Source organism: Haemaphysalis longicornis, unplaced genomic scaffold (genome assembly GCF_048455015.1).
Source record: "Haemaphysalis longicornis isolate Haplotype H1 unplaced genomic scaffold, Haemaphysalis longicornis Haplotype H1 scaffold_6, whole genome shotgun sequence".
Classification (NCBI taxonomy): domain Eukaryota; kingdom Metazoa; phylum Arthropoda; class Arachnida; order Ixodida; family Ixodidae; genus Haemaphysalis; species Haemaphysalis longicornis.
In genome coordinates, this window is record NW_027526407.1 from 11,282,709 (window position 1) to 11,304,540 (window position 21,832).

General features: G+C 49.8%; 1 protein-coding gene across 6 annotated transcripts in view; it reads right to left on the reverse strand.

Moving 5' to 3' along the window:
* The window catches only part of LOC144142233 (uncharacterized), a 153,683-nt gene that overhangs the window by 70,771 nt on the left and 61,080 nt on the right, over positions 1-21,832 (reverse strand). For 3 of the 6 annotated variants that reach the window (XM_077673594.1, XM_077673593.1, XM_077673592.1), the window contains one exon: positions 1-21,832. This exon is cut by the window's right edge. The exons of 2 other annotated variants lie outside the window; for them this stretch is intronic. In XM_077673594.1, coding sequence (XP_077529720.1) covers positions 21,552-21,832 — 281 coding nt within the window. In that variant the 3' untranslated portion in view covers positions 1-21,551. One more of the 6 variants, XR_013316908.1, reaches the window with a different exon arrangement.

Consider the following 21,832-nt stretch of genomic DNA (forward strand, 5'->3'; position numbering starts at 1 on the left):
CATACATTATCAGCAAAAGCGGGGTCCACAAGTTTCTCATTACGCAGCGTAAAACATATCCTCAACTACCTCTGTCTCTCTCTCTCTGCATTTTTCCCTCTTCGTCTTGACTTCTGCGCCCCACCAGTACAGGCTTGGAGGGCGGCCTTCTTCATAGGTAAACATATTCCCTGGTGCCTTTGAAAATCAACAAGGTAGGCTCAACCATGCTTGGAAGGCTCTTAGACACATAAACAGCACCTCCTTCAAAACAAAATTATCTGGTCACTGTGGTGTAGTAGTTTGTCCACGTCGCATATGAACTCGCAAAGCGAACTTCGGCCCTGTGTCCCCCGCAGCTGTAGAGTACCTGTCCATGGCGGTGGCCAGGCCAGCGGTACAGCAGAGGTTGCTAAGATTGTCTGGATCTGGATAGGCTACCCTCGGAACTTGACCCCGGCAACGTTCTATGCACGCACCCAGTCTAGCGAGGGAAGCTTTGCTGTTCTACTAAAGCACCTCCCGGACATTCGGTAGGATATCACAGAGCCAAGTGGTTAAAACGGGAGAAGGCTTCAACCAGCTGACTACCCGGCACGCTTTGTGCTACCGAGTACATTAGGTGTAGAAAAAACATGGCTTAGGATTCCTAATCCCAGGGAAAATAGCAGGAAACATTGAAGACTTCTTCAGCATCCAAGAAACAGTCGCAGCCATTGTGATTGAATTAAACAAGTAATATTTGTAGATGATGTTAAAGACCAATACGCTAACAACTAACCACGATTATGATGCCGTACCCATTTTCTTCAAGGACGCTGCATCAGCAATAAGGAATGGAACAACACAGTACACAATAGTGATGGGGGACTTTAGGTTACAGCAAAAGTCCATAAGAAGCAAATGCAAGACAGGTCCATAGAAAGCTATGGAATAGGCAATAGCAACGGTCGACACGTTACACTAGTGGGATTTTCAGAGAGAAATAACCTGTGGTTGATGAACGCATTCTTGTATAAACCAAAGAGTAACAAATGGACATGTACAATAAACAACCAAATTTACTGGATTTTGAGTGACAACCCAGCTATTGTGCAGAACGTAGAAGTGTTAAGTTAGATTTGGAACGCCTATTATTGGATCGTTATATGCAAGGTAGGGCTAAATACAAAAAAAATAAGGAAGGAAACTTGTGTAATCTAAGAAATACAGCATAGAGTGAGTCAGAGCCAGGAGGGAGCAGTGAAAAATGACTCTTCATAGCGAATTTGCGCTTCTAAGCGCGGAGAACGAGGATGGTGTAGAAAACTAAATTGCAACCTAACTACGGCAATCACAGAATCTGATACAGCTGTGCAAGGTCCTCCGTGTAGAAAAATAATTGAAAATTTGACAAACAAAAGGAAGAAAGAATTACGAAACGTGAGAGCATTAAAGGGCCAAGTACGGCTGATCGAGTTCTGCTAGCAGAGCTATATAGTGTTAAAAAAAGCAAAAGAAACGAAGTTCGTACACATAACAAGGGAGTTATTAATAAAACGCTGCAAATGCGGGGCACTTTGAATGCGAAGACATCGGCAAAGCCATCGGCAAAGACAATGTAACGTAACGGACAACAAGAATAAGCCAACAAAGGCAGCAGAACAATTCTACAAGAGACTGTAGTAAAGCGACGTTATATCAGGCAAACAGTTGAGAGAACAAGCCTAGCTTGCGAGGTCACACTGCTTACTAAACACGGAGTAGGAAACGCTCTAAAGGGCATCAAAACAGGGAAAACTCCAGATGACGTCGATATAACCGTGGTTCTTAGGAAGGAGGGAAACGACATTGTAATGGAAAAGTTTCCTACACTATTTTCCCAATGCTTAAAAACTCCGAAACTGATCCTACCCTGGAAAAACGCCAACATTATTCTGACCTATAAAAAGGGAAAAACAAAACTCCTTAAGAAAACAGACGCATGAGCCTACTCTCAGTTGTTTACAAACTGTTTATCAAAGTTACAGTTAGCCGCATAGGTGACAGCCACAATTCACAACCACCCACCGGGCAGGTTGGGTTTAGGAAAGGGTACTCAACCATGGGTTACATCTATGTTGTCAGTCAAGTAATAGAGAAATCCGCAGAATACGTAAGCCCCTTCAGAGGCATTTAAAGACTATAAAAAAGTGTTTTACTCAGTACACACCACAGCCGTGTAAAAGCCCTAAATGCAGGGAATAGAAGACACATTCATAATACAGTCGAACACGGATATATCGAACTCCAAGGGGATAGCGAATTAGTTCGATATATGAAAAATTCGATATAACAAATATGGGCTCTGAGACCTCACCTATGGCGGACGAGCATTTACCGATCGTCGCATTCAAGAATGACAACCAATTCTGCACTCACGACGCAACAGGACGCTTTATTTCCGTGAAAAAAAAATCGCTGATCTTGGCCTGCTTCTTCGCCCAGGAAATGAAATTAGAGACGCTGGTCTCGATCTTCTCGAGGCTGCACAACTAGAAAATTCCAGCAGTACGCTGCGCCTTCGCACACCATGCACAACACGCACGCAAAAAAAGAACAGCGCGCACGTACCACAATAACTTTGAAGGTAACAATTCCAAGGCTCTCTGAACGGACTCCAAAAAAGCGCTCGCGATGGTCATCTCCGAGAGAAACAGTGATCTCCGAAAGGTGCGGGACAACTCGCCAAACAGCAGCAACAGCAGCAAAATGCAAAAGAAGGAGGTATCCGGCAGCGCCTTCGTTCCCTCTTCCCTTTCCCGAGACGACATCGGGGGAAGACAGACCCAGAGAGAGAGAGAAAAAAAAACTCTTTTTCGGCAAGCCGAGGAACGTACGCAGCCGCAAAAAAAAGGACGTGTGCAGTTGGGGCATCCCAGCCTCACACTGTAACATTTTCCGAGCGTTCGGGCTTGTGTGCCTAGAGAGATTTAGCATACCGGGCTCCGTCCGCTAACGCTACGGCGGCCGGTAGCGGGGCCCGACTGGGCAAGCGCAATTTCGTTCCGGTAGGGGGAATTAGTTCCGCAAGCGAGTCTTCGTCATGCCCGCGCATTCCTCAACATCCCCCTCAACCTCAATCGGGGGTGCAGCGACCGCCGAAGAGCACCTTCCAGCTCGCGCGGCGTTCGATATACCCAATGTCGGGAATAATACGGTTCGATATAAACGTACGAATTCCTATACTTTTACACGGAATTTTCAAGGGGATAATTTATGAGTTCGATATAGACAATAATTCGATATACCCGTGTTCGATATATCCGTGTTCGACTGTACATCTACCTAACACATATAAGGGATGTACGGGCAGGGAAACACTTCAAAAGCAACGTGATAAATTCCCGATCCAAAAAGCGATAGACAACGAGATACCGCCCTACTAAAACTGTTCAAACCTTGTCTGAACGGAATATCGGAAAGCATGAGTGGGAAAACACAGGATTAACTATAACGGAGAATACTTAAGTCATCTGAGATTTCCAGACAACATTGTCTTGCTGAGTGAGACTGCAGAACGCCTGCAAAAAATGCTTGATCAAACTCAATCAAAAAGCATGGACGTAGAAATGAAAAGAAACACGTATAAATTTTAAAGTAATGGAACAAAAATGCCCCAAGCGCCCTCTTCAGCTTTGCAAACGAAACCCTAGTAGCAGTAAAAGATTATAACTACCTCGAACAGGGGGTTAGTGCGGACCCAACCACGTAAAGAAATCCCTCGCAGAGCAGGTATGGGCAGCGAAGCACTCGCAAACCACTACGAAATAATGAAAAGTGAGCTACCTTTATCATTCAAACGAAAAATACATCAGTGCATTGGCGGTGATGCCACAGAGAGCTACAGCTTTTCGCCATACAAAAGCACGGGAACACAACTTTGATAGGCTCAACGCGAAATGAGATGCATAATGATAGCGGTAACACTTAGGTACCGGAAACAAGCTTCCTGGATCAGGGAACAATCTCGGGAAGACGATACCAGAGTTCAAGTGAAGATATTGAAATATTCTAGGGCTGTCAATGTAATGAGACAAACCACCAACCGGTAGAAAATTAGGGTACATAGTGAATACCAAGAGATGGGCCTAGGAGAACATGAAGGCCAATAAGCCGATAAAGGGTTAAAATAGATAAAGTCTGTCGCTAAGAGTCACAAAAAGGCGGGAAAAATGGGGAAGGTGTAAAAGCATTGAGCTTTAGAGCGAGTGGTAGACATACCGGAAAAGCAGCAGAAATGCGAAAATCTCCGGAGCGTCTTAAGGTAGTTCAGTTTAGGAACGCACAAGAAATCTCATGCCGCAAATAGCCATCATTGTCCTAGTGCCAGGCCACGCAAATGTATAGACTTTTACGTTGTGTCCCTTTCTTGCCAGGACCGTCTTTGGCCACGCAGTCGGATACCTCCGACTGGCCTTTGACGTCCTGTTTCACGGTCAGTTTTGGGAGCCGGGCCGGATTCAAGATCTTTTCTCCAAGTAGTAGTAGTAGCAGTGGTGTGACTTTAGTTCTTTCAGAAGACCAGGGGATGGCCTGACCAGATGTCCGCGCCGGTTTCATTGTCTCCACGCCGCACCCTCTTTTCCCAGAAAGGTATAGACGGTCGCGTCCTGAGGGCTTTTTTAACTCTTCCACTCAGCAGCCTAGCGCGGACACGTGGGTTTTTCGTGCCCACTCTCAGCAGATTCGGCCGGGAAGGGATAACCAAGAACAAAACACAAGGATAAGGGGATGTACAAAAAGAGAAATGGTGCAGTGGCTTCATATCCCGCTACGGGGACGCCTGGAATGGTGACGGAAGGAAAACAAAGCAGATGTGCGAGATACAATAGTGTACGACACAAGACAACATTAGAGGACAAAGTGTACCTTAACGTGCGAGGGGGGAAATTTTATAACCGTGCCAAAAAGGCAACACTTATATGCAGGGCCTGTCTCCCTCACGCAACTCAGATATTTTTTTTATTTTACCGCAGTTATAACATCTGTTCCGAGAAGCATCGTGTACATTTTGTTTTCTAGTGTTGTCACATGTCCTTTTTTATTCTATGTAGCACATCTATTTTATTTCTCCTCCCTCTGCTTTACAGGCACACCCGAAGCCGGGTGCGAACCGAGTGGAGTTTTTTCTCTAATTTTCTATTGAATCCTTTTGTAGTTCTTTTGTTATATTTCCTAAGCTTCGCTCTCTGCTTCCCGCCGACTCTGCGGAAACAGGCATAGAAGACCTACGTGTCGTCGTTGGGCTGCTGAGGGGCAACAGTGAACAAAGAACTCAGGACGGGGCGTTGTGCCCCGCTCTGGGGAAGAGGTTGCGTAGTGCCCATAATTGAATACGCGCCGAAATATCATTAGGGCCCTTCTTTTGCCTTCAGCATTAGGACAATAATCTTGAAGTTGGCCCCTCTCACAGACCAGGCGTAAAAACGAGCCAGAAAATGCCATTGTTTTCATTCCCTGACCACGTGGCAGAAGTCGTTCCTCAGAATCAATGAACACAAAACTAAATTCGATCCCCTAGAACTACCGGGCGCTAGGAGCGTGACGGCTAATGGCAACATGATTTGCCTTTTTCGTGTTCTTTTTTTCCTAAACACCCCTACACTTCGGCGTTGTAGGGCTCTTCGCATTTAAGCTGCTTTCCTACAACCTACACCACTCGCAATTCTGCTCATTGATGTACCTTTATTCCCATTATTCGCCACCGTTTTTGGTGCGTCTGTTTGTTAATTCTTGTAGCCTCCACAAGGATACACACTTTGGGTGTGTGGGTTTTTATATATGCTTTTGTTTCCCGCTTCGTTCAAAATTGCAAATTCGCTCCAAACCTTCCCCATATATGTCTTCTGCCGATCCTCTCATTGCCAAATGATGCTTGTCTCATGTATAAAGGGCGAAAGAAGCCCCTCTGCTGCTGCTGGTACTCATTGTTCGTGACTATACATACATATATATATATATATATATATATATATATATATATATATATATACATTTATGAAAGCAAGTCCCTTTGCTGAAACGTTGGCAACAATCGCGCTCTGCTCCCTATACATATATATATATATATATATATATAACGTGAGGCACAGGCCAGGAGTCGTCGGGCACTGTTTAATTAACTAATCCCGCAGAGAGCGAGAGGAAAGCGAGCTCAGGTCAAGCGCAGAGATTCCAGAATGATGATAGCGTGGATGACGATGTGCGCGGCGAGCGAAGCTGGGGGCACATAGCATCTGGCGCATAGCCACTGAGGAGAATGTCCACATACGGCTGCTAAGGTCTGCCTTAGTCATAGCTTACAACATTTCCATTGGTAGTGAAGCGGCTGACTCGGGCGCTTAAGGCGGATTGCGGGAGTTGAAAGGCTTCAGCAGGGAAACGTGTGCAACTTCAGTGCCGCGACAACGGTGGTCGGCGACAGTAGAGGTGGGCGTAACGCGGTAACTTACCGGTGGAGTCTTTTCCTGGATAGTGGAAGGCCCTACGAAGTGGGGAAGGACTTCTCGCCCAGTCCTGGGGTCCGGAGCGGAATGTAAAGGAAGACCTCATTGCCGGCTGTAAACAAGTCAACGGCGTACGAAGCGTCGTAGTTTGACTTGCGCTCTTCCTGTGAGGCTGTCGTCCTGAGATGAGCGAGCGAGATGGCGGCTATAAGACAGGCGAGAAATAAAGTCATCGATACTGTTGGATGCCGAGGCCACAGGCGCAGTCAAAAAAGAATTATCGAGAACAGTTGAAGGTGGGCAGCCATGAACAAGTAAAAATGCTGAAAGTCCCGTGGTTTGTTGAACCGCTGCATTATAGGCGTATGTGACGAAGGGGAGAATGACGTCCCAGTTTTTATGGTCGGGCTCAATGTAACAGAAAATCATATTCGAGAGCATGCGATGAAAACGTTCAGTCAACGATTAGTTTGAGGGTGGTAGCTGGACGTGGTTCTGTGTACAGTTTAATGACGCGAAGAACTTCTGCAAGCACGGCTGAAACAAATACCCAGCCTCGGTCACTAAGAAGCACTTTGGGCGGTCGATGTCGCAGGAATACCCGCCGCGGTGGCTCAGTGGCTAAGGCGTTGCGCTGCTGATCACGAGGTCGCGGGCTCGATTCCCGGCCGCGGCGGCCGCTTTTTTGATGGAGGCGAAAAGCAAAAGCGCCCGTGTGTTCGAGATTTCGGCGCACGTTAAAGATCCCCAGGTGGCCAAAATTAATCCGGAGCCCTCCACTACGGCGCGCCTCATCGCCTGCGTTGCGCCGGCGCGGTAAACCCTACAATCAATCAATCAATGTCGCAGGAATACTGTCTTCAGCCACCCTAAAGCCCAGCCCGTGCGAATAGGAGCTGTTTCCGCGTATCGTGTCAAGTGGTTCAATGTGGTAATGATCCACCGATGTCCAGCCAAAGTGACCGGTAGAGGACCGTAGAGATCGATGTCAACGACTTTGAAAGGAGAGGAGAGGCACGGCAGTGGTTCGAGTGTTCCTGCAGGTCCCGAAGTCGGACGTTTGCGGTGCTGACACAATACGCACGATGAAACGTGTTTGGCAACAGAGGTGGATAGGCCGGGCCAGAAGAAGCGGCTCTTGATACGATCATGCGTTTTGGGGAAGGCAAGGTGGCCCGTGGTAGCGTCGTCATAAAATGTCTCCAAAATTTTGCGTTGGAAGGCACGGGGAATGACGGGCACCCATCTGTCGCGTGTTGGGTGGTAGTTGTACCTCTAAAGGGTCGAAATTGGCGGAGCTGATGGCGTGAACGACTATTGCGGGGTTGAGCGGAACCGTCTAACAGGTCAATAAGGTTTTGGCATTAAGTGTGTAATCTTTGCTGAGAGGCCAATTCAGGAAGTGGTTCCCCGCAAGTGTAAACAGCGGCAATCCGTAAGGCTGCCGTTGATGCAGAAAGTGCTTGAATGTCATCTTGAGCGGAGGATAATGGGCAGCGTAAAAGAGCGTCTGCATCCCGTGCTTTTTGCCAGTCTTGTGGACGATGGTGAAGCTGTACTCTTGTAAACGGGGTACCCAACGGCCTAGCCGCCCGGTCAAGTTCTTTAGGGAAGATATCCAACAGAGGGCGTGATGGTCCGTGACCACAGTGAAGTGACGCCCGTACAGATATGGACAAAACTTTGAACTGCCCAAACTACAGCGAGGCACTCCTGCTCTGTAATTGTGTAATTTTTCTCGGCTGGCGTCAATGTCTGGCTGGAGTAAGCAATTACCTGCTCAAGAGAAGATGTCCTGCGCTGTAACACAACAGCCCCAATTCCGTTTCCGCTGGCGTGGGTGTACAGTATAGTGGGCGCTGTTTCATCAAAATGGCCGAGTTTGGGATCAGAGGTTAGGGCACACTTCAGTTTCTGAAAGGCAGCTTCGCAGTTGTCGGACCTTAGAAATGGTGTGGCAGTTTATGTAAAGGGGAAGCGATTGAAGCGAAGTTTCGGATGAAACGGCGGAAGTAGGAGGCCAATCCTAAGAAGATGCGAAGTTCTTTTTGATGATTTGGGCGAGAAAAATTTAGTGCGGCTATGATTTTGTCAGGGTCGGGCCGGATTCCTTCTTTGCTCATCAGGTGACCTAATACCTTGATTTCATTGCTTGCAAAGTGTCATTTCTTTGTGGTAAGGGTCAGGCCGATGTTTGAAAGGCACGTTAAGCCGACGGAGACGTTCGGGAAGAGTAGAATAAAATACGACTATGTCGTCAAGGTTTTATAGGCACGTCTTCCACTTTAAGCCGCGTAAAACCGTATCGATCATGCCTTCAAATGTGGCCGGAGCGTTCCACAACCCGAACGGCATTACGTTAAATTCGTAAAGACCATCAGGTGTGGTGAAAGCAGTTTTTTTGTCTTGCTCGTGCATGGGAATTTGCCAGTACCCCGATCTCAAATCCAGACTGGAGAAGTATTCGGCTCCTTGCAAGGTGTCCACAGCATCATCAATTCTAGGCATCGGATATACATATTTCCGAGTTATGTTGTTAAGCGCTCGGTAATCCAAACAAAATTATACAGATCCGTCTTTCTTCCGGACCAGAATAACGGGCGATGACCAGGAGCTGGTTGAATGGCGAACTATGTTTTTCTTCAGCATGTCGTCGACATGTTCCTGAATGATTTGACGCTCCTTCAGTGAGACGCGATACGGGCGACGTCGAATGATACACGCGCCATCTGTGTCGATTTGGTGGGTGGCTGCGGAGGTCCGCCGTAACATGGTAGAAGACGAATCAAATTATAATTTCGTGTTTCCCCAGAAGAGCCAATAGCATTTCCTGTTGCTCTTGGTCGAGATCCGAACTGATTGTTGCACTAATGGGAAAGCATGAAGGCTTAGTGCTCACCGAATTATCGTCATACGTAACAGATCCCAATCAGACGACATTCACTGCATAGTCGCGCGGAGCACAAGCAACGGTCGTCCCTCGGGGCAAGAAAACCGCTTCGGATGTAGTATTCACTGCGGCCAGAAGAGCAGTTCCCACAGCAAAACGGACGAGGCAGGGGGATATAACTCCGCCGTGAAGGGGGAGTTTTCCTGTCGGAGGAATGAGTACATCACCGTCGAGAATTTCGTCCGAATTAACCGAGATCATAGTTTCTTGAGCAGGGAGAAGAGTGAAGTTGCACGGCGCCACCAATCGCAGGTCTGCAGTATCGGAAACACTGGCCAGGTCTGTATCATTTGTATGAATCATCGGTTCATCAAATTATAGTTTCGTGTTTCCCCAGAAGAGCCAATAGCATTTCCTGTTGCTCTGGGTCGAGATCCGAACTGATTGTTGCACTAATGGGAAAGCATGAAGACTTAGTGCTCACGGAATGATCGTCCTACGTAACAGATCCCAGTGAGACGACATTCACTACATCGTCGCGCGGAGCACAAGCAACGGTGGTTCCTCGGGGCAAGAAAACCGCTTCGGATGTAGTATTCGCTGCGGCCAGAAGAGCAGTTCCCGCAGAAAAGCGTACGAGGCAGGGGGATATAACTACGCCATGAAGGTGGAGTTTTTCTGTCGGAGCAATGAGTACATCACCGTCGAGAATTTTGTCCGAATTAACCGAGAGTATATTTCTTGAGCAGGGAGAAGAGTGAAGTCGCACAGCGCCACCAATCGCAGGTCTGCAGTATCCGAAACACTGGACAGGTCTGTATCATTTGTATGAATCATCAGTTCACCACAATAAATCAAAGCAGACGCCTATTTAGGAAAATCCCCGCCTAATATCATTTGGGGAACGCATGATGCCAGTACCTCGAACTGAATGTGGTGTCGAGTGCCATCGATAAAAATCGAGCTGTACACAGTCCAGATGGTTTAATAGTAGCGGAGTTCGCACCTCGTAGAGCAGGGCCAGAATAGGGAGTTTTTACTTTTCGCAGTCTAGAACAGAAACTTTCGTGAATTATCGAAATGCTCGCACCAGTGTCCAGAAGAGCTTCAACACCAATTCCTTCAACTAAAACTGATAACGTGTTCGACGGTCGATGAGAAGGCCTTCCAGAATTCTGAAGTGACGCACTTTCGCCCCCAGAAACTGCCGCCTCTTGTTTTCCGTGTTCTCGGAGGCAGGACGAAGCGGCGAGGTAGAGCGGCGGCGGAAGGGCGTTGGGAAAGATCGGCTCGGCGGGCGAGGGCTGCGGTGCTGGTCTTGGTAGTCTGCGGGTGACGGCGAACATTGTGCGTACGGGAACCTTTGCGAATAGAAGTCGTAAGATGGTTGACTCCTGCTTTGTGAAACGGGGGAGTACGCGAGCCTTTCATTTTGTTGGTGTCTTCGACAGAAACGAGAGGTATGCCCCCGGATGCCACAATAAAAGCAGGTTGGGCGGGACGGACGCCAAGCAGGGTAGCCATACGCGAACTGAGGAGGACCTGGCAGAAACTGAACGGGACCAGCAGGCGGCACTGGGTGAGGATGCACATGGTCGGTCTGGGTGAGCCTGGGCGGTCGAAGGACAGGGGTTGACAAAGGTGCCAAAGGCGAACATACCGAGTCGGAGAGAGGTGTCAAAATCGCGGCATTGGAAGCATAAGGCAGAGAAGACAATGCGGCTTGAGTTGAGAAGGGATGAATATCTGTTGCTGTCGGGGAGGCCGCAATAAGGTAGGCCAGCTCTTGTTTGATTACCTCGCGGAGATCCGGAGGAGATGTCTCGCGTCGTGATTCTGCAAAGCCGAGCGGTGTCTGCGCCCTCAGTTCCTCGCGGATAATCGATCATATCATGGAGCCCAAGTCCGCTTCGTCCATGGAAGCGCGGGTGTCCCACTGGGTCGCCTGCCCACGGAGGGACTGGCGGTCGTCGTGGCGCTGACACATCGTTACGACCTGGTTAACGCTAGTGGGGTTCTGGGCGACCAGCGCGTTAAATGCGAAGGGAAAATTTCCTTTCAGGACATGGCGCACTCGGCTGTCTTTCGTCATATCTTTGTTGGCACGGTGGCATAATGCGAGAACGTCCTCAATGTAGGATGTGTACGACTCACCAGGTAGTTTTATGTTCTCGTCCAATTTCTTTTTGGCGGCTTCCGTACGCGTAGACGACGTGTCGAGGACTAGGCGCAGCTCGAAAGTAAATTGCTGCCAGTAAGTGAAGTCGCGCTCGTGGTTGTAGAACCACGTCTTCGCTACTTTTCTGAGGGAAAGGGAGACATTACGGAGCTTGAAGGCATCGTCCAACCGATTGAAGGAGCTGATTCGGTTGTATTCATCCAGCAAATCCTCGACGTCATCGCCAGGAAGCCCAGCGAAGAAAGGAGGGTCCCGCGCGCGGCTGGTTACGAAGCATGGTGGAACGGCAGAACCCGCCGTGCTGGCTGGTTCAGCTGTCCTGGGCATGACCTCTTGTGGTAGGCGACGGCCTGAACGGAGCTCCAGGGGTAAGTCGGGGGTCGAGGTACGAAGTATCAGACCCCTTTACCTCCACCACACGTGAGGTACAGGCCAGGAGTCATCGGGCACCGGTTTATGAAACTAATCCCGCAGAGAGCGACGGGCTAGCGAGCTCACGCCGAGCGCAGAGATTCCAGAACACACTGATGATGATAGCGTGGACAACGACGTGCGCGGGGGGCGAGGCTGGTGGAACAGAGCATCTGGCGCATAGCCACTGAGAATGTCCACATGCGGCTGCTAATGTGCCTTAGTTTAAGCTTTAAATATATATATATATATATATATATATATATATATATATATTGTAATGAACAATTGGAGCAGGGAACGGTATGTGCGGAACCATGGCCAATCTACGCGCGGGTATGTGCTGCGGACCTGCAACGGTCATCATCAGTGCCTGTCTGTGCGTCTTGCAAGGTTATCTCTGGCTTCGCCGTTTTTTGAAGAGACTGCTCTTCCTCGCCTCTCGCTTGGACAACTGATCGAATTAAACACCATTGGAAGTGGTGGAGGTGCGGTTTCAACGTCAACCAGCACGAATCCTGGAGCTTCGAAGCCGCAGGCTCCCAATGCCCACTACCCCCGTTGACGCTGTTGATCAACAAGCCCCAGCGATGCCACAGATCGTCTGCGCTGGTTCCATCCGTCAGCGCGATCCCCCATTCTTCAATGGCGAGGGCGATCATGATGCTGAGGATTGGCTCTCGACATACGAGCGGGTGAGTGCTCACAACAAGTGGGATGATCCCGCCAAGTTAAGCAACGTCGAGTTCTATCTCACGCAATTGGCTCAGACGTGGTTTTTGAACAACGCACGTGACTTCAAAATATGGGGCGATTTTAAGACCCGCTTCCTTCAAGCATTTGGCAGCCCGGCCGTACGCAGACTACAAGCAGAACAACGCCTCCGCGGAAGAGCGCAGACGCAGGGGGAGAATTTCATCAGCTACATCGAAGACGTTGTAGATCTGTGCAGGCGCGTCGACGTGGCCATGTCTGAAGCAGATAGGGTGAAGCATATTTTAAAAGGCATCGATGATGATGCGTTCACTATGTTGCTTGCCAAGGACCCGAAGACCGTGACGGAGGTCGTGAGCCTCTGCCAAAGCTTTGATGAGCTGCGCAGGCAACGAGTGCTGGTCCGGCGATCTCTGGGGACAAATGCAGAACTCTCCGCTTTGACTTTCAATTCCGAGTACTCTTCACTTGAGACGAAGATAAAGGACTTCGTCCGCGAGGAAGTAGCACGCCAACTATCGATTGTGCCGTTCGTTCAAGAGCCACGCCAGCGGACGGAGGCACCGCCTTCATGCCTTCCTTCGTCTCTTCAGCGCACCATCCGGGAACAGGTCACCGAGGCCCTGCCAACTAATCGCCAAGTGGTAGCAGCTCCTGCTCCCCTTACTGTTCCCCAGGTAGCTACTGTTGCTCTTCCCCTGGCTTCACCGGCTGCATTAACCGGTCCCCTGACGTATGCTGAATGTGTCACACAGCCACCCCGACCGTTTACCCATTCGTTCGAACCAACCATCCCAGTGACTGTGCCGTCCAGCTATCAGCAAGTCTCCCAATTTCGACGTCCAGTGCAAGTGGTCGCGCAGCAATCCAATCCGTGGCGCACGCCGGACAATCGCCCTATATGCTACTCTTGTGGATACGCCGGACATGTCGCCCGTTACTGCCGCCATGTGGTGCCGCATCCTGAGGTTTTCAACACTCCAGGATACACGCCTAGGCACGTTCAGCATCGCGTATCCTCGAGGCCTTCCCCAACATCATTTGAGCCCGACCAGCCGACGTTCACCAGTCGCCGATCGCCTTCTCCCCGCCGCCGCTCCCTGTCGCCTATGCGCCTTCAGCCTGCTCCTCCGGAAGTGGGAAACTAATACCCGCAGTTCCAGAGGCACGAACTGCGTACTCAGCGAAAATTCAAAGTCCTCGTGCCTATCCACCGAACGTTATAGATGTAGTTGTTGAAGGAGTCCCTGCTCTCGCTCTAGTCGACACCGGTGCCGCCATATCTGTTATAAGTGCTACACTCTGCCGCTCGCTGAAAAAAGTAATGACGCCGCTTTCTGGACTTTCGCTTCGGACTGCGAGTGCAGCACACGTGTCCCCGATAGCAGCCTGTACTGCTCGAGTGAGTATTCAAGGCACCAGCTATCCCATTGAATTTGTTGTCTTATCTTCGTGCTCCCATGATGTCATCCTTGGCTGGGATTTCCTCTCATGTCATCACGCTGTTATCGACTGTGCCCGAGCTGAACTGGAACTTTTTCCACAGTGTGACGTCTCTGGTGCCACAAAACTCGTACTTTCCGAAGACGTCGATATTCCGCCGCGAAGTTCAGTGTTAGTGGCTCTTTCTTGTGGTACCCTGCCGGATGGTCCTGTTCTATTTACGCCATCCGACCTTTTTGTTCGCCGAAAGCATTTATTTCTTCCGTTCGCCGTCCTTACGCTGCGTGCTGAACACACCACGATGTTTATTACCAACCTCAAAGACAACCCTGTCAGTCTGCTTCGCAGCGAGTCGATTGGCCAAATTGAACCTACTTCCTCCATTCTCAGCTTCGACATTTGCAATGACGCGCCTACCCTGCCGCTAACCGCCCTGACGTCATCCCGTCTCACCGACCAGCTTCTATCCGACGACGTGTTCACGAAGTCTCTCGACACCGCTTTGGATTCTACCCAGCGCAAGCAGCTGCTGAACCTTTTGCACGCGTTCCGTTCTTCATTTGACTGTCAACAAGCTCCCCTGGGTAGAACGTCAACGGTAGTCCACCATATCGACACTGGGACGCACGCACCTTTGAGGCAGCGACCTTACAGAGTGTCGGCGTCAGAACGCGGGATTATTAATGAACACGTCGAAGACATGCTGCAACGCGACGTCATTCGTCCGTCACAAAGCCCCTGGTCGTCGCCAGTAGTTTTGGTTACAAAAAAAGATGGGTCCCTAAGGTTCTGTGTCGACTATCGACGCCTTAACAAGATTACCCGTAAAGACGTTTATCCCTTACCTCGGATCGATGACGCTCTCGATTGTCTTCACGGTGCCGAATTCTTTTCCTCCCTAGACTTGCGCTCCGGCTACTGGCAGGTGCCGGTGGCTGAGTGTGACCGGCCCAAAACGGCGTTTGTGACCCCCGATGGGCTTTTTGAATTCAACGTCATGCCCTTTGGGCTATGCAACGCGCCAGCCACCTTTGAGAGAATGATGGACAACATCTTGCGCGGCCTCAAATGGCATATTTGCCTCTGCTACTTAGATGATGTCGTTGTGTTCTCTCCTGACTTCGAAACACATCTTGCTCGTTTGCACCAAGTACTGAGCTGTCTCACTGCAGCTGGACTACAGCTCAATCTCAAGAAGTGTCGTTTTGGTGCACGTAAACTAACCATCCTGGGCCACGTTGTTTCGAAAGACGGCGTGTCACCCGATCCCGAAAAACTGCGTGCCGTTGCCAACTTTCCCAAGCCTAATTCCATGAAGACCCTCCGCAGCTTCATAGGGCTATGCTCTTATTTCCGGCGCTTCGTTCGCAATTTTGCTTCCATCGTCTCCCCACTCACGCGGCTGCTCAACGGCGACAACAGTCTATCCGCGTGGTCTTCTGAGTGTGACGACGCCTTCACATCCCTGCGATGTCTACTAACCTCACCACCTATTCTCCGCCACTACGATCCCAGCGCTCCTACTGCAGTGCACACGGACGCCAGTGGTGTTGGTATCGGTGCCGTGCTCGTTCAGCGCAAGCCCGACTGCGACGAAAATGCCGTTGCGTATGCGAGCAGAACTCTCACCAAGGCTGAGCGCAACTATAGCGTTACTGAAAAAGAATGCCTGGCGATAATTTGGGCCCTTACAAAGTTTCGCCCCTACCTTTACGGCCGGCCCTTCGACGTTGTCACCGACCATCACGCCCTGTGTTGGTTGTCGTCCCTAAAGGATCCCACGGGACGACTGGCCCGTTGGGCCCTCCGCTTACAAGAATATGACATTCGTGTTATCTATCGGTCTGGACGCAAGCATTCTGATGCCGACGCACTCTCGCGCTCCCCTGTGCCTGTTGATGCTACATGCATCGACGCCACGGATCCCTTATTATCATCGCTGACCCTCACAGACATGGCCTCCCAACAAAGGAAGGATCCATGGATTGCTGCAATCGTTGACTTCTTGTCGCCAGCTTCAAAACGAATTCCGTCTAGGTCCATCCGTCGCCAAGCTGCCCACTTCTCTATTCGAGACAACCTCCTCTACCGCCGGAACTACATGTCAGACGGTCGGAAGTGGTTGCTAGTGGTGCCACGTAGCTTACGAAAAGAGGTGTGTTTCGCCCACCATGCGGATCCGCAGAGCGCCCATGCAGGAGTCCTGAAGACTTATACTAGGCTGCGCCACAGGTATTACTGGAGGGGAATGTACGCCTTCGTGCGCAAGTACGTTCGCGCATGCCCCGAGTGTCAACAACGCAAGACACCTGCTCCGAAGCCAGCTGGCACGCTGCAGCCCTTGCCGTGCCCCGTTCGTCCATTCGAGCGAGTCGGTATCGACCTCTACGGCCCTTTACCAAACACCCCTTCTGGCAATCGCTGGATCATCGTGGCTGTAGATCACCTCACGCGCTACGCTGAAACAGCCGCGTTGCCCGCTGCCGCTGCGCGCGACGTCGGGGGATTTATCCTCCGTTCCCTTGTTCTGCGCCACGGTGCACCCCGGGAACTGCTCAGTGACCGGGGGCGGGTATTCCTCTCTGAGGCTGTTAAAGCGCTTCTGACCGAATGCAACATTGTGCATCGCACCACGACCGCATATCATCCGCAAACGAACGGGCTCGACGAAAGGTTCAACCGTACGTTGGGGGACATGCTTGCGATGTACATCGCTTCGGACCATTCGAACTGGGACGTCGTACTCCCCTTTGTGACGTACGCATACAACACGGCGGTACAGAGCACAACGCGTTTTTCACCTTTCTTTTTACTTTACGGCCGCGAACCTTCTTGTACCATGGACACTATCCTACCATACAGCCCTGACGCTTCCGAACGCCGCCATCTTTCCGAAGTGAGGCATCATGCCGAGGAATGCCGACAGCTTGCCCGTTCGTTCACGGCAAATGACCAGGGTCGTCAGAAGCAGCATCATGACCAGAGCCACTCCTCGCCCACTTTTCATGCTGGTGATCTAGTTTGGCTGTGGATACCTTCTACAACGCCAGGTCTTTCTACGAAGCTGCTTTGCAAATACCACGGCCCTTACCGTGTCATCAGTTCTCCATCACCTGTAAACTACGTGGTTGAACCGTTAACTCCGTCAGCCGATCTCCGTCGTCGTGGTCGCGAAACTGTTCATGTCAGCCGCTTAAAGCGATACTACGACCCTCTCGTCCTGGACTCGCCGTAAGTCACCAGGATGGCTCCTTCTTCGGTGGGGGGTGATTGTAATGAACAATTGGAGCAGGGAACGGTATGTGCGGAACCATGGCCAATCTACGCGCGGGTATGTGCTGCGGACCTGCAACGGTCATCATCAGTGCCTGTCTGTGCGTCTTGCAAGGTTATCTCTGGCTTCGCCGTTTTTTGAAGAGACTGCTCTTCCTCGCCTCTCGCTTGGACAACTGATCGAATTAAACACCATTGGAATATATATATATATATATATATATATATATACAGAAAGTATTTCCTCAACGAGCCCCTCATTTCCTTACTATATATATATATATGGATGTATGTGTGTCTGTGTGTGTTAGGTCTTGATGATGGTTGTATGTTAATGGCGCAAGGTCAACTGGGGCAAAGAGCGCCAAAACAATAGTCATATATGAGGGGTGAAACTTTAAACACAAAGTAAATTCAGCGAAAACAAAAGTACAATCACAGAACGGGAATGAGCATGGCTGGTGTATAGGGCCAGTTTTGATTATGCATGATAAGAAATGAGGTTTAAAAACGTAATGTCTGACAAAAACTCAAGGACACGTTTCACAGAAACCATGGCATCGTCACCAAGAAACAGCGCTGGATGTAGGGGGATATGTTGTCTGTAGAGTTCTCTGAAGTGTTGGTGTCGTGTTGTGTGAAGTGCCTTGCATGTTATTAGTATGTGTACTACGGATAGGGCCTCTCCGCACCTGCTGCACTGGGGCCTAGGAGATCCCGTGAGCAGATACGAGTGCGTTGCATGCGTGTGCCCTATCCGTAGCCTACCCAAGGCGACTTCCGTGTGTCTGTTGTGTGAGTCAGATGTGTACGTCCCAAGTTTGGCTTTATTACATGTAGTTTGTTGTCTGTCTGTTCGTCCCAGTGTGTTTGCCATGTTCTGCGCAGGTGTTGTCTTATGTGTGACTTGAGGTCTGTGTAGGGTATCGTTGTAATGTGTACAGTGTTCCTGAGTGCAGCAGCAGTGGCCCTCTCGTCTGCCAACTCATTCCCAGCGATCCCTGTGTGTCCTGGGACCCAGCAGAGGACCAGCTCATGCTTTTGTGCACACACGGACATGATAGTGTTGAATACAAGATTAACTATGTGGTTTTTGGGGGGCTTGTGCGATGACAGTGCACGAACAACACTCAAAGAGTCTGTATAGATGATGGAATTGGGAATTTGAGTTTCAAGAATGTGTCGTACAATCAGTAAAATTCCTTACGCTTCCGCTGAAAAAATTGTGTGCACGCTCATGGTTCTGGCTGCATTGAAATTTGGACCATGAGCAGCGCACGAAACCATAGTGGAGGTTTTAGAAGCGTCACTATAAAATTCTGCACATGTGTATTTAAACTGCAAAGACAGAAAGTGCTGCAGTATTGCAGCTCCTGGTACACGACTTTTGTCAAGTCTCATAAAAGAAAGGTCGCACGACACAGGGTGAACTTGCCAAGGCGGTAAACTGTTAGAAAAGGATGACCTGTACACATCTAAAAACAAAGCACTGAGATCCGAGGCTCGCTCTCTCACTCTAAGTGAAAAGGGCAGAGGAACGGATGGACGATTTACAAAGAGCAGAGATGTTGATGTATCGTTAAAGACAGGATAAAAAGGATGATTATTCAGCTACGAAATTTTAAAAGCATAAAGCAAGTCCATGCACGTTCGTTGGTTCTCAAGGCTCCACTTATCACACTCGACATAAAAACTCTCGGCAGGGCTAGTGCGAAAAGCACCCGAAGTAAGACGAAGGCCCAAGTGTAGCACTGGGTGCAGAATTCGCAAGGCTGTCTTAGTTGCCGACCCATACACCACACTGCCATAGTCTAAACGAGACCCAACCAACGCAGTATACAAGCGAAGCCGGAGTTCTTTGTCGGAACCGTAGGATTGGTGGGAGAGAACCTTAAGTATATTCATTGTTTTGAGACATTTATTTTTAAGTTCCTTGATGTGAGGAATGAATGTGAGTTTGTGATCAAACACAACACCTAAGAACTTGTGCTCCTTGTTCACAAGAAGCGACATGCCATTAAGATGAACGTCTGGGTCCGGATGGACCCTTGCGCTTCCTGGAGAACACAACGCAGGATCTTTTTACAGGATTCAATTTAAAACCATTCTTGTCTGCCCAGCCGGCAAGTTTCTTTACACCAAGCTTGACGTGACGTTCGCGGATTGACATATTGCATGATTTATAAGATATCTGGATGTCATCTACATACATGGAATAAGAAATTGTAGGTGGCAGTGCCTTACCAAGAGAGTTCATTTTTACTATGAAGAGAGTGCAGCTCAACACGCCACCTTGTGGCACGCCATTTTCTTGCACGTGAACCTTTGAGAGTGCACCACCGACTCTTACTCGGAACGTTCTGTCTGACAAGTAACTGACAATAGCGTTCAGCATGTTACCCGAAGTACCGAATGACTTGAGGTCCCTAAGGATCCCATAACGCCAAGCGGTGTCGTATGCCTTCTCAAGGTCGAAAAACACAGTCAAACAATACTGCTTGTGCTCGAAGGCATCCTTGATGTACGAGTCAAGAGCTTACAGTTGATCGTTCGTCGATCGCCCCACCCTGAAGCCTGCCTGGCAGCTCTCGAGAAGACCGTTGTACTCAAGGAAGTACACGAGCCTGCGATTTATCATCTTCTCGAAGAGCTTGCACAGGCAGCTCGTCAGGGCAATAGGACGGTAACTTGAAGGGGATGACGGGTCCTTTCCCTCCTTCAGGAAAGCTACAACTATAGCCTCCTTCCAAGAGTTTGAAATGTGCCCCGAAAGCCATATCTTGTTATATAGGTGTAAGAGTGTTAGAAGAGTGTCTGCGTGTAGGTGTTGTATCATTGTATATGGAATGTTGTCTGGGGCTGGAGCTGAGGGTTTACACGTGCTCAGGGCAGCCCTCCGCTCATGTAGTGAAAACAGGGAGTTGTAAGAAGTCGGTGATTTGTTGTTGTCATGTAGTGACTTCTTTTCACTTGAGTCTTTATACCTCAGGAAAGTGTTCGTGTAGTGCGCTGAACTGGACACGAGTTGGAAGTGTTGTGGGAGTGTGTCAGCCTGGTCTTCGAGTGTGTCTCCTGTAGTGCTGACCAGAGGCAGGCTGTGAGTTTGTTGTCCTTTGAGTTTGCGTATTCTCGTCCATACTTTCTGTGTCTGTGTAGGAGTTTATGGATGTTATGAAGAAACGCCAACTCTCTCGTTTTGACTCACGGCGCACACGTTTTCCTAACGCCTTGGCCCGTTTGAACAAAATGAGGTTACCCGACGTGGGGTACCGACGAAGAACACCCCACGCCTTGTTCTGGGCCTCTCGTGCCCGACTACAGTCCTCATTCCACCACGGCCTCCGCTGGTTGCGCGGGGCACAAGAGGCGTGGGGAATGGACTTTTCGGCGGCGTCGAGGATGTGCGCCGTGAGCAGTTGGGTAGCGTCTTCACCGTGTAGGTGTCCTATGGATGTGTGGTGTAGTTGGGATGTCTCTGTAAATGTATTCCAGGTAGCTCTTGCTTCATTAAACCTTTTACGGGAAGATGGACTGCTCGGGCCTGTACCTATGTACGTTAATGAAGTAGGAAAATGGTCACTACCATATGGGTCCGTGCCCACACCCCACTCAAGACATGAAAAGAGAATTGCAGAACCAATAGCAAGGTCAAGATGTGAGTATGTGTTGTGACCTATGTTATGGTATGTAGGCTGTATATTGTTGAAAAGGCATGTGATTGTATGGTTCGGGCAGCTGCTCAACCAGCGCCTCGAAGTCGGAGCTCGTAAGTGCAACATCAGGAGGAATGTATATGGAGCATACCGTTATCAACCTATTAAACATTATTGTGCGAACGGCTACAGCCTCAAGGATGGCGTTCAAGGTTACAGGGTGGCATGCTAAGGATTTGCGGGCGATTATGGCCACACCACCGGAAGAGTGTGTGCAGCCATCCCTGTCTTTCCTGTATACAAGGTAACTATTCAAGAAGTTTGTGTGTTTAGAATTCAAATGTGTTTCCTGAACACACATTACACTTGCCTGATTGGTATGCAGAATCTCATACACGTCGTCAAGATTATTCAGAAGGCCTCTGCAGTTCCATTGAACAATATTTTCTCTTCCCATTATTTAGTGCGAGAGATACTGGAGTGTGTATGTTTATGTGTCGTCTTTCGGGGCTGTGACTCTTGGATTGGGCTTTTTGGGCGGCCTATCTGTAGACTTGGACGTCGAAGGCCGCTCCCTGGGCTGCGTTGCAGGCAAGAACGGCACGACGTCCATCTCGTCGTCCGATGTCCTGGGTGTGCCCGTCGAACCGGGCCCCCCGGACTTGGCCCCCCTCGGGGGCCCTTCGTTTGACCCGCCACCGCCGGTGGTGTTGGAGGCACCAGAAGTGGCACGAGCGGTGCGGTGGCGGTGGGAGCCGGTGCGGGGCTCGTGGTGTCCATGGCACCCTCCAACACACTGGACGATGGGGAGGCAGGGACGGGA